Source organism: Caretta caretta, chromosome 1, assembly GCF_965140235.1.
Source record: "Caretta caretta isolate rCarCar2 chromosome 1, rCarCar1.hap1, whole genome shotgun sequence".
Taxonomy (NCBI): Eukaryota; Metazoa; Chordata; order Testudines; family Cheloniidae; genus Caretta; species Caretta caretta.
Window position 1 is genome coordinate 144,469,698 of NC_134206.1, and position 13,429 is coordinate 144,483,126.

The window sequence follows — 13,429 nt, forward strand, 5'->3', positions numbered from 1 at the left end:
AGAGGCCTGCTATAGCACTGGGCCTTCAACTACTAGGCCTCCTCCTATCGTGCATAGGGATCACTCCCTGGGTGCAATCATGCATCAGGTGCCTTCAGGCCTTCATCATAAAGGTACAGGACCACTCCTTTGGAACACGTGAAGGATCACGTAAGGGTCTCAGCACAGGTGTTCAACTCCTTAAAATGGTGGTCAGCCCAGGGCAATGTACACAAAGGTATACTCATATGCTGCCCAGATCCTCAGGTTCTCATAACCAACTCCAGCCTGGAGAGCTGGGGCTCACACCTTGGGGCCCAAACAGCTCTAGGCATCTGGAGCCTGGAGGAAAGGGCCCACAGCATAAACCTTCTAGAGCTAAAAGCAATCAAGCTGGTGCTGTGAAGGTTCCAGCCCAGCCTAGAGGGGAACACTGTCCTGATTCAGTCAGACAACATGACCACCATCACTTGTGAACAACCAAGGGGAGCAAGGACCCAAGTGATACATGCAGAAGCAGTGGAAATTATATGGTAGGTAGAGAACTGTCTCTTATTCCTCAGAGCAATTCATGTAAAGGGAGACCCAAACCAAAAGGCAGATTAGCTCAACAACTCTGAGTGGTGTCCGAATTAGGGAGTCTTTGAGTTAATTGTCCAAATGTTCAGCGTTCCCTCAACCGATCTATTCATGAACCATATGAATGCAAAGAGACCAAAGTACTTCACCAGGGAGGTAGATCCCAGATCTGGGGGACAGATTGCCTGTTGCACAGATGGCTGCAGGGTCTCCTCTGTGTTTCCACACTTCCCATTACTAGGGAAGGTGGTTGAGAAAATAAAATGAGAACAGATAGCAGTCATATTGATAACTCCACATTGACTGAAGAGACTGGTTTTCAGACTGAAAATAGGACCTCCACTACAACTCCCAAAGAGATGGGACATCCTCTCACAAGGTCGTTTTCATCATCTGATAGCTAGTTGGCTGCATCTAACAGCCTGGCTATTGAAAGGGAAGTGCTGGTCCCACTGGGTTTGTCTTTCGAAGTCATCAAGACACCGCCTTCATCTAGAAGGGTATCGACATTGCAAATGCATTTTTCCATCTGGGCCAAGTTCTGGTGCTAGGAACACAAATCAAATCTTAGAAATCCCAGCTATTTTGGACTTTCTCCAAAAACGCTTTGACAAAGGTCTCCAGCCCAGCTCCATAGCATGACAGGTATCTGCCCTCAGTAGCACGATGTTTGTGGGATCCCTGGGTTCTCTGGCAGAGCACCCCCAGGTAGCCAAATTCCTCAGAGAACTCTGATTAACCGAGTTAGCAGTCAGGCCACTCAACTGATTGTATTGAGAGCTCTGACAAGCCATCCCGTTGAATCACTGACATCAGTGTCGGCATTCTATTTGTCCATCAAAACTGGCTTTCTGATACCCATTATATCTACCAGGGGAGTGTTGGAGCTGGCAGTCTTTTCTATGCAGGAACCTTACTGTTTGTTCCACAAAGACAAGGTGGTGCTTAGGACTCTGGAATTGTTTGGTCTGAAGGTAAACTCTTCCTTCCATGCTTCCCAACAGGTGGTTCTCTTATTATTCTGTCCAAGGCCACAACATCTTACTGAGAGGGAGTGGCACACCTTAGATCAGTGGTGGGCAACCTGCGGCCTGTCGGGGTAATCCGCTGCTGGGCTGCAAGACAGTTTGTTTACATTGACCATCCACAGGCAAGGCTGCCTGCAGCTCCCAATGACCGCGGTTCGCCATTCCCGGCCAATGGGAGCTGCGGGAAGCACCGGCCGTCTGCCCAGGGCCCTTCAGAGTGGCAGGCGGTGTGCGGCCCCTACTCCCCAGCACTGGAGCACTGGGCAGCACGGCCCCAGGGCCAGGGGACCCCAGCACTGGGAAGCCCCAGCTACCCCAAGTCCCAACCACCCTAGCCCCAGCTGGTTTCCCTTCCTGGAAGAAAAGCAGCCTATCTGGGCTGGGGTCAACTCGCGGCAGGAAGGGAGGGGGCCTGTGGGCGGAGTGTGGGCAGGGCCACAAGGGGCTGTTTGGGCAGGTTCAGTCTTCCCCTGCCTATTGGACGCTCCACCCATGTTTTTAATGAATAATCAACAGTGAAATCATTGTTTCTCTAAAACTAATATTAAACAGTTACTGTAGATTAAATGTCTGAAAACAAGAACAATGCGTAGTTGAATTGTACTTCTGATGATTTTAATATTCATTTCAGCTACATCAGACTCTGGAAGTTTTGCAGTGTCACGTTCTCGGCGTGAGAAAAAATCTAAAAAAGGACACCAAGAAGCTCTAGAACTCTTGAAAAAGGCCAAGGCGGGTGAAAAAGTAAAATATGAGGTAAATAGGTCAATCTTTTCTCTTGTTTAGACTTTCTATATAAAAACCTAAGTTGAGTTTTGGGAATATTGATCTTTGTCCTAACCTGTATAAAGCTGATCACTTGCTTCTGGAAATTATGGGGAACGTTAGGAAAACAATATTCATTCAAGACCAACTTGCCTGAAAGGTGTTTTCTTAATAAAATTTTTCATGAGACAGTAGTTATTTCTGTATTTGCCACTTCTCTGACCCTTGCCATTGGAAATTAAAGAAATTGGTGAGCAGCATTTAATTTTCAGTTGTTAAAATGGCTTATTGCTTGAACATAAAGTTTGATCTGCCTTGACAATTATTCTGTAGTGAAAGGCTTGCATTCAGGACTTCAGCATGTATCAATTAAATAGTGGACTAGGAAACAACTTAACTTATGATTTTCAAAGTATTATGTGATCCAAGTGTGGTAATGTTAAGGCACTGCATCTTGGAAGGAAAGGAAAAGTCAATTTATATTGAAGTATTAAACTACTACAAAGTACAGCAAAATGACATAGTAACTAACCAGATATGCAATCCCAAATAGCCTTTTTTCACCCACCTGGATGTGGACAGAGGTCTGGGATAATCAGACCACTTAAGATGCATGTTCAGCTTAACAGTGCCTTGTTTCTCAGTCCAGGTCTACGCTACATACTCACTTCAGTATAACTATGTCACTCGGGTGTGAAAAATCCACACCTCTGAGCGACATAGTTATATCGATCTCAGCGCTGTCCACACAGGAGAGGGGTTATGTCGTTGACGGGAGAGCTTCTCCCGCCAACGTAGCTACTGCCTCTTGCAGAGGTGGAGTTATTAAGCCAATTGGAGTCCGCGCTACATTGGTACAGCTGTGCTGATGCAAGTTGGTAGTGTAGACCCTCTCTCAGTCATAACTTTTTTTGTTAAATTAAAGTGTTTGCTAATATTACATTGCAGTTGATATACCTTGTGAAGCTTCCTGGTGGTACCCAGGGTTGTGAGGCACCTCGCTATTAATTCCCTTAGCTGAGGAAGCCTTGTATGTTCCTTCTGTTGGTCAGTTCCCCAGCTCCACGAGCCTCAGGCAACACGCACACTGCCTTCCAGGCCTCTGCCAGTCTCGCTGTTTCTTAACAGGTTAAGGGTAGTAACCACTCCAACCCCCGAGTCTCCCACTGCAGCACCTAGCCCCTGATCCACGGGACACTCTCACAATTCCCAGATCTTATACTCCCAAAGAAACAGTATACATAGCACTTAGATATGTGTATAGTAAAAACAGGAAGAAGGGTTACATATAAAGTGAAGTCATAAATGCATTCTGGAATCTAGACTTACTTCACTAGATACTCCCTTGACTAATACAGTTTAGCTCACATAATCTTTCCAGTGCTTGTCAACCAACCCAGGCTGTGATCTGTTGGGGTGTGTGGTTTTCTTTCTTTTTTTTTTTTTTTTACATGAAGTAAGCTGATGTGTTTGCAGAGTGAGTCCTAGTCTCTACAGTTATAGTCCAGAAATCTCTTGTCTTCACATGTAAACAGGACTCCTTCCTGCTGATTTATTTTTTCTTGTAAATTTCCTCTCTGTAAAATCTTCAAATCTCTTCATTAGCATTCAGCTCAGACTGTAAATGGGCATCCATTGTGATCCATAGTGTTCAATTACATATAGCCAGGCACATAAACATTTCTTTCCTGACAGAAACTTTTTGGTGCTCAGTGTGACACAGGCTTCCAGTAGAGATCTTACATGACATCCTTTGGGAAACTAGTATGAAGATACTAGACCCCAAGGATCCCAGTAACCCTTAGGTATTCCTGTGTTCTCTGCCAGTTGGCACCAAGAGGTCTCTTGGTGAGGTACTGTGATGCTTCCGTGGAATGCCCAAGGTAGTGAGGAACTTCACTACCACCTGCCCTAAAAATGAGGAAGCCTTGTCTGTGCCTGCCAAGGGTCAGGGCCCAGACTCCAGCAGCCTCAGGCAATATATGCACTCTCCTCTTAGCCTGCGTAGGGTCTGCTGTCTCTTTGGAGACAAGCAGTAGGCGCACTCCAGCCCCTGAGCTTCCCGAACACCCCCTTGGAGTATCCAGCCCCTGTTCCACTGCATACTCACAGAATTCATAGATCTGCTATTCCCAAAGGAACAGTACACCTCAGAATTCTCTGTTCTCAATTTACAGCACTTACGCTTGTTTTCACTATAAACATATCACAGTTTTTATTTAACAAAGAATAGAGATTAGAAAAGAAGCAAGCAGAATTAATGGAAACAAAAGGTTACATGTAAAATAAAATCATAATACTCTTTCCCTAGAGCCTATACTTAACAAGACATTCTCTTGTCTCCTAAAGGTTAACTCATCCAAAGTCTTTCTCCCAGCATTAAACAACCAGACTGGCTGTGATCCTCTTGTCATAAGACAAACCAGCTGGTCCCCTTCGTGTAGGATACCTGGGTTTACTTCTGCAACCCCACATATAGTTCAAAAGATCCATTGTTGTCACTTGTCAACAGGGCACCCCCTGCTGCTTGCTTTTTCTTGTAGAAAATCTCTCTTGGAGGCTTCACAATCTCTTGACTTGATTAGCATTTTGCTTATACTGTAAATAAGCATTCATTGTGAAGTGTACAGTACCCACTTTACGTATAGACAGACACATAGTCTCCTCCCTGAAAGAAATTGTTCGTCATCTTCTGGTGACCAGCCCCAACTCCGAGACCTTAAGAGCATAATTTTCACTATACATTCACCTAACTCCTTACATGTTATCTGTACATATGTTTTGCAATGATTATGGTGATCATTGTGACACAAATCATCAGTGGAAGCCTTATGTGACATCCTTTGGCAAGATATTGTCTAGAGACCAGACTTGGAATCCCTATAACCCTTATGCACCTTTGTGTCCTCTGCCAGCTGGCACCAACAGGTCCCCCACACTCATACCTCATCTTCGTGTTTGAGAAAAGAAACCCAATCATTATAGCTCTTCTTTCCCAGGAATCCATTTCTTTAAGGAAAGCAGATAGTCTCATATGAGCATAGAATCATAGAATATAAGGGTTGGAAGGGACCCCAGAAGGTCATCTAGTCCAACCCCCTGCTCGAAGCAGGACCAATTCCCAGTTAAATCATCCCAGCCAGGGCTTTGTCAAGCCTGACCTTAAAAACCTCTAAGGAAGGAGATTCTACCACCTCCCTAGGTAACGCATTCCAGTGTTTCACCACCCTCTTAGTGAAAAAGTTTTTCCTAATATCCAATCTAAACCTCCCCCACTGCAGCTTGAGACCATTACTCCTCGTTCTGTCATCTGATACCATTGAGAACAGTCTAGAGCCATCCTCTTTGGAACCCCCTTTCAGGTAGTTGAAAGCAGCTATCCAATCCCCCCTCATTCTTCTCTTCTGCAGGCTAAACAATCCCAGCTCCCTCAGCCTCTCCTCATAACTCATGTGTTCCAGACCCCTAATCATTTTTGTTGCCCTTCGCTGGACTCTCTCCAATTTATCCACATCCTTCTTGAAGTGTGGGGCCCAAAACTGGACACAGTACTCCAGATGAGGCCTCACCAATGTCGAATAGAGGGGAACGATCACGTCCCTCGATCTGCTCGCTATGCCCCTACTTATACATCCCAAAATGCCATTGGCCTTCTTGGCAACAAGGGCACACTGCTGACTCATATCCAGCTTCTCGTCCACTGTCACCCCTAGGTCCTTTTCCGCAGAACTGCTGCCTAGCCATTCGGTCCCTAGTCTGTAGCTGTGCATTGGGTTCTTCCGTCCTAAGTGCAGGACCCTGCACTTATCCTTATTGAACCTCATCAGATTTCTTTTGGCCCAATCCTCCAATTTGTCTAGGTCCCTCTGTATCCTATCCCTCCCCTCCAGCGTATCTACCACTCCTCCCAGTTTAGTATCATCCGCAAATTTGCTGAGAGTGCAATCCACACCATCCTCCAGATCATTTATGAAGATATTGAACAAAACCGGCCTCAGGACCGACCCTTGGGGCACTCCACTTGATACCGGCTGCCAACTAGACATGGAGCCATTGATAACTACCCGTTGAGCCCGACAATCTAGCCAGCTTTCTACCCACCTTGTAGTGCATTCATCCAGCCCATACTTCCTTAACTTGCTGACAAGAATACTGTGGGAGACCGTGTCAAAAGCTTTGCTAAAGTCAAGAAACAATACATCCACTGCTTTCCCTTCATCCACAGAACCAGTAATCTCATCATAGAAGGCGATTAGATTAGTCAGGCATGACCTTCCCTTGGTGAATCCATGCTGGCTGTTCCTGATCACTTTCCTCTCATGTAAGTGCTTCAGGATTGATTCTTTGAGGACCTGCTCCATGATTTTTCCAGGGACTGAGGTGAGGCTGACTGGCCTGTAGTTCCCAGGATCCTCCTTCTTCCCTTTTTTAAAGATTGGCACTACATTAGCCTTTTTCCAGTCATCCGGGACTTCCCCGGTTCGCCACGAGTTTTCAAAGATAATGGCCAATGGCTCTGCAATCACAGCCGCCAGTTCCTTCAGCACTCTCGGATGCAACTCGTCCGGCCCCATGGACTTGTGCACGTCCAGCTTTTCTAAATAGTCCCTAACCACCTCTATCTCCACAGAGGGCTGTCCATCTCTTCCCCATTTTGTGATGCCCAGCGTAGCAGTCTGGGAGCTGACCTTGTTCGTGAAAACAGAGGCAAAAAAAAGCATTATAAAAAATTATATAAAAGCAGGATAACAGTAGTGGGGGGAAAAACGGTCATTTGACGAATGTATTCACTGCCATAGTGAACTGGAGTTTCAGCATCACGCGATAGCTGTTTTAATAACATCTTCCCTATTGGATCTGTAAGTACTTGTGACTAGAGCCCTGCAGATCCGTGGGTATCCACTTTATATCCATGGACCATTTCTGCAGATAGTGCGGATGCGGATACAAATTTTGTAGCCGCGCAGGGCTCTGACGGTAAGAGCCAGGCGGGCAGCTGTGAGGAACCGCGGCACGGATCCTCCGCCTGCCCTGGATGAGGGATTTGAGGGGCTGGGACACTGGGCGGGGGCTGCTTGGGCCCCCAGGGCAGGTGGAGTATACGCTGCAACTCCCCACAGCTGCCTGCACGGCTCTCCCCGACCCAGCTCCAGCCGAGGAGGGGGCGGCGGCTCGGAGCCGTAGCCTGGCCATGGTGAGAGCTGGGCGGGCAGTTGTGGGGAGCCGCTGTGGATCCTTCACTAGCTTTGGGGAGCCTCCGGGCAGCTCCACAGGTTTCGCTGGCCAGGCCAACGTGGAGCCCAGCTGGGGAGCTGTGGCGGACCCTCCACCTGCCTGCAGTGCAGATCTCCGCGACCCAGGCTCCCTACCCAGCCAAGGGCAGGTGGAGGGTCTGTGACTCCATGCAGGCTGCCCACGTGGCTTTCCCTGACTGGGCTCTGGCGGGGGGATGCCTCGGAGCCTCAGCCCAGCCCCTAGTGTAGAGCCCTGCAAATCTGTGGATATCCTCAGATAATTTTTGCAGATAGTGGATCAGATGCAGATACACATTTGTGTACGGTAATTCCTCACTTAATGTAGTTATGTTCCTGAAAAATGTAACTTTAAGTGAAACTATGTTAAACGAATCAGGGTTAGGTTCCAAGGGAATTTTTTTTTTGCCAGACAAAAGGCGTTATATAGATAAACAGTATAAGTTTTAAACAATGATGTTTGTACTGCTGCAGCTGCACCAGTGCAAAGTCTCTTGTGTAGCCGCCCTATGCTGGGGGGAGAGAATTCTCCTGCCGGCATAAATAAACCACCCCCAATGAGCAGTGGTAGCTATGTCGGCAGGAGAACATCTCCTGCCAACATAGTGTTGTCCACACAGGCGCTTTTGTCTGTGAAACTTGTGTCAGTCAGGACCGTAGTTTTTTTCACACCCCTGACTGACAAAAATTTTGCCGACAAAAGTGCTAATGTAGAGAGAGCCTAAATCTTAAACCTTATTAGACTAGGCAGTATTTAGAGCAAGTAGTTTTTCTCACCCCGTTGGATGTTGCAGGTAGGTTACAGTTCTTAATACACAGGCTTCCCCTTTAAGCCTAGGATGAGTCTCCTCAGTTAGTCTTTTTCTTCCCAGTGTTCTTGTTGCTTCCAGCATAGGTGGGGGAGGCGAAAGGTAAAAGCATGGTGCCACTGTCCCCTATTTATATCCTCAATCCAAGTGCCTGGAAAATACTAGCTCAGACATATCCTGGTGGGCTTTGCTGAGTCAGAGTGGAGCAATCTCCCATTGTGTGATGCTTGTGCAGCTCTCTTACAGCATTGTAAATTCCTTGTTTACAACTCCCCTGCTGATTTAATGGTCATTTAACACCCACCTGGAAGTGGATCACCCCCTTTGTTGTCAGGGAGAACTGGCAGTGGATGACCCTGAAACTTGCAACATATTTCAGTAACAACCATACAGTAAAATGTCATAACTTCATACACGTAAAATCTCATAACTTCATAATAATATACATATTTTGACAGAACAGTCTGTTTCAGCATATCATGACCTTTCATATGATATCTTACATGGCATGCCTTGCATGAAATAAATCCTAATTATATGATAGGGTGAATACAGGGGCTCCAGGGTGCTGTTTTGAGGTACATGGTGCCATAATACTAAAAAGGAAAAATGAAACACCTCAAACTGAAGAAAGACTTTCACTTGCTATTTGTGAACAGTTCACCCTGGTGTGATTAGAGAAGAAAAATCCAATCTAGTCTGAGTCCTTGATAAAGCTGCTTTATTAAAAATATGGTAGCTTGAGAAGTGTTAATTCTAAATATGCCTTGCTTGCAGGTTGAGGAGTTCACAAGTGTTTATGAAGAAGTTGATGAAGAACAATACTCCAAGATGGTCAGGGAACGCCAGGATGACGATTGGATTGTAGATGATGGTGTGTAAGATGAATTTAGGGGGCTCCCTTAATATGCTGAGTAGAAGCATAAAATGTGTGGTTATTCTTGCATATATTTCTAAGCCACAGGTTGAATGGCTAACAAGTTCCAATATCTTTTGTATGCATTTTAAAACACAAATAATAAAAATTTACCCTGAAATTATCTTAACTCCATCAGGTTTCATGAAGACCTTGCCTCAAAATGTAAATGCCTCAGTGCCCTCTATAGATAGGTTATAATACAGACCAAAAGAATGAGCTTCTACACAGAGACTTTTGGCCTAGATTTTTAAAGCAATTTAGGTGTTGCGGCACTCAACATCACAATGCCTAACTGATTTAGGAGACCTTAGGAGACTAAGTGCCTAAATCTCTTTTAAAAGCAAAAATCAGAGTCCTAAATCAGTTAGACATTGTGTCACTGAGTGCCGAAACACATAAATAGCTTTAAAAATCTGGGTCTTTATGCCAAAGCATTGTTGAGTTTATAATAACGCATTCAAGATCAGTGATTCAAATATTTTTACATTGACTGCAGATACAGTGACTTTGTTCCATTTAAAAATGGTTCTCTATTGCAAACTACAGATATTTTTTTAGTTGATCATGTACTAAAGGGAGTTACTTTGATCCGAACTTGGTATGTTTTTTAGTTTATTTTTGTACTCAAAATATATAAATTTATAAAGTAATGAAAAATTGAGAGCTTGTTAAACAGAGGAAGCCCCTTAGCGATGAAGATAAAGTTTAAATTTCATCTTTCTAACTTTTGCAAAGGGTCACTTAAAGTATATTTTTAACCTTCTTGTACAGATGGGATAGGTTATGTAGAAGATGGAAGGGAAATCTTTGATGAAGATCTAGAAGATGATGTCCTTGGTTCCAAGAAGAAAGGTAAATGAATTGAACTCTTGAAAGTTTCTCTGGTTGCTTTTTTTAAAAGGTGCATACAATTGGGTACTTCTGTTGACTTCATGCAGTCAAAATGGGTCAGTAAGCCCAAATATTAGCACAATGAGCATAGCTTCCTGGGAAGGACAACTTGTACAGGTGTCCCTGATACCGGAAGTGACTGAGGTTTCATAAATGTGTCTGGAATCAGGGTTTGGCCTGCAGAGCCTCCTTTTTATTCTTGGTGATCATGTGTGAGATGAAGTGATTATCAGAGCTTAGGGTGAGCTATAGCCAGGGAAATCACTCTCATATAACTACATGCTCCCTCCCCTGGACATCAGGGTTTTTACCATCCCTTCCTCCTTTAAGGCTCTCTCGTAGACTCCTGTTTGCTTCTTTCAACCTGCATCTGGGAAATCTTTTGTTCCCCTTCAAATATCTTTGCTTTCTAAGATAACTCAGGATTACCTTTGGACACAGCTAATCCTATGTCTCAAGCACTGTCACCTCAGGGCAGGCATAACATCTGTTGCCTTGTCTATAGTATGAAATTGAACCATAATATTTGTACAAGTGGGATATTACAGAGTCATAGAAATGTAGGGATGAAAGGGACTGAGAGATCATCTAGTCTAGCCCCCTGCACTGAGGCAGGACCAAGTATGCCTAGACCAGGGGTCTCAAACATGCGGCCTGCAGGATTCTTTCATGTGGCCCCTCCAGCCCCCCGCGCGCCCCTCTGCCTACCCCATGGCGCCGTGAGCCCCGCGCCGCTCCCTGAAGCGGCCGGAACCATGCCCCTGCGGGGCCCAGAGAGGGGCAGAGGGCTCTGTGTGTTACTCTCACTTCCAGGCACCGCCCCCCGCAGCTCCCATTGGCTGGGAACGGGGAACTGTGGCCAATGGGAGCTTCGGGGTACCTGGAGAAATGGCAAGAGCAGCACCCAGAGCCATGTGCGACCCCTGCCCCCTCCCACCCCGGGATGTGGTTCCAGCTACTTCATGGAGCAGAGCGGCCAGGGCAGGCAGGCAGCGAGCTAGACATCACGCTTTCTGAACAGTTTTCATTTGCGTAGTACAAATGAACATGAATAGTATGAATATGCAATTAGAGTGTTGATAGTAGTAATAGTTACTATTTTGTCAGTAAAGCTGTTCCTTTCAGTCGTCAGCTGTGATCTATGTTGGTTCACAATTGGCAGGTTAGTTCATAAAAGTTAATGTTGTTACTACAGGTTTGTATGTGTAAAAACATTACAATGCCTTGGTTCTAGCTGTATCCTTAATAGTTGATTAAGTTTCTATTAAGTGTGTACACTAAGTTATACTACATTATGTCCTGCTGTGTCTTCTCTACTGGGCCAATGAGGACTTCCTTCTGCCCTGCCAAGCTTGGGAGCACCATCTGCTTTAGGTCCATAGTTGCTCCTGGTTGAGATGGTGTGCTATTCCTACTGCTCCCTATCTGTTGTAGCTGCTTTCATAGAGCTCATCATAATATTATGTAATTGTTGCATACAGACTGTACTTATATTGAGATGTTCACTGTGGATTCACCTCTGTACTTCACCGTGGATCCCTAGAAAGCTCTGCTAGGGAATAATGTGGGTTTTTCAAGTACAAAATACCGTCCTGTTATGTTGGGGAAAACTCTATAAACATTTTTATCAAGAATGCTTTGTCCCTGGTTTTCTTAGTTGCATTGGTCCAGAAGAAAGCAGCTGCTTTGGGAGGTTGTGCAGATTTTTATAAACTGCATGTGACTTTACCAAATGCTGTGGCTTATTTTGTTTAAGTATGGGTCCTGGATTTTAATGGTATTTAACTATAAGTGGTGACATAAGTTTTACAGTTCTCTCTTTTTATCTAGAACATCATGAAAAAGCTGCATTTGAGTAAACTTCAAGTTTCACTTTTAAATCACTATGAAGTATTTTTCAGCATGTATTGAAAGCAATCACATCCTTTTTCTGTACAAAAATAATTCATTTCCCTTATCAAACCTTACGTGCAACCTTTTTTGTAGAGGTTAGTGGAGCAATATTCAGGACAAATTTGTGTAGTCTTGTTACTCTACAGTCTACGCAACTTTCTTCAAACTTACTGTTCAACCTGCAGAGTAAAACCGGCTAACTTTCAGACCAAACCAGTGTGGCTAGCCAAAGGTTTAGTAGGGCAAAACAACGCTTATAATAAAGCTCTGTAAATTTCTTGTAGCCATTTAGATATTTGTCATCTTTTGGCACTGTTTATAAAATATGTCTTAAGTTAGATAAACATTCAGTGCTACCTGCATGAAGCTGCATCAGTGGTGGTTGGGGTCTAATGTTTTAATGACCAGCTCTTTAACTGAAATAACTTTAACTTTTGAAAGTGAGCCAATGTTAAGTCATACAAACGTTTTCAAAAATCTAGAAAATCTTTGTCTTCAAACAAGTGTAATTAATTTCTTAAATATGGAAATGTCTGTTCATTTTTTTCCGTATTGGTCTACTTTAAAGAGGTTGGGACTTTACACATTTCCATATGTAACTTGCATGCTTAAACCTGTGATTATATATTCATGAACATAAAGTAAATCTAATTTATACTTCTGGTTCCATTGTGGACAATCTAAAGAGATTTACAAATCATATACAGGGATCCCTTTCTCCACTAAAAAGGTTAAATGTTGCAATTGTGTAACGTCATTTTGCTGCTCTAGCATCTTCAGATGGAATGTGCAGGATGTAATTACCCAAACTGGATTTTGACCAAGACAGCAGTTTAATATCTGCACTCTTGTCAAAAATGCCGTAGGATCTCCAGTGGCAACAAATGATCAGAATCTCTTACAGCTCATGAAAGATTGCACTTTCAATAGCATAGTGCCCCTAACATTATGCTGGGCTCAATACTGACTCCCAGGAAAGAGTGCCTTTTACTGAAGTATAAACATAGTTTCTTCTGACAACTGCATTTACCATAGAGGCTTTCTGTGCTAGTACTGGGCTACTCCTAATGAGCTTGTGAGATCAGACAGGATTTCAGAATAGGCAGGTTTAAAACAAAAGAAGTATTTTTTCACACAACACACAGTCAACCTGTGGAACTCTTTGCTAGAGGATGTTCTGAAGGCCAAGACTATAACCGGGTTCAAAAAAGAACTAGATAAATTCATGGAGTGTAGGTCCATCAATGGCTATTAGCCAGGATGGGCAGGGATGTTTGCCAGAAGCTGGGAATGGGGGACAGGGGATGGATCACT

General features: G+C 44.3%; 1 protein-coding gene across 5 annotated transcripts in view; it reads left to right on the forward strand.

Moving 5' to 3' along the window:
- The window catches only part of POLA1 (DNA polymerase alpha 1, catalytic subunit), a 359,222-nt gene that overhangs the window by 14,932 nt on the left and 330,861 nt on the right, over positions 1–13,429 (forward strand). For all 5 annotated transcript variants that reach the window (XM_048863346.2, XM_048863354.2, XM_048863383.2 and 2 more), the window contains 3 exons: positions 2,218–2,342; positions 9,190–9,286; positions 10,103–10,183. In XM_048863346.2, the coding sequence (XP_048719303.2) occupies positions 2,218–2,342; positions 9,190–9,286; positions 10,103–10,183 (303 nt within the window). The remainder of the gene's footprint in view (positions 1–2,217; positions 2,343–9,189; positions 9,287–10,102; positions 10,184–13,429) is intronic.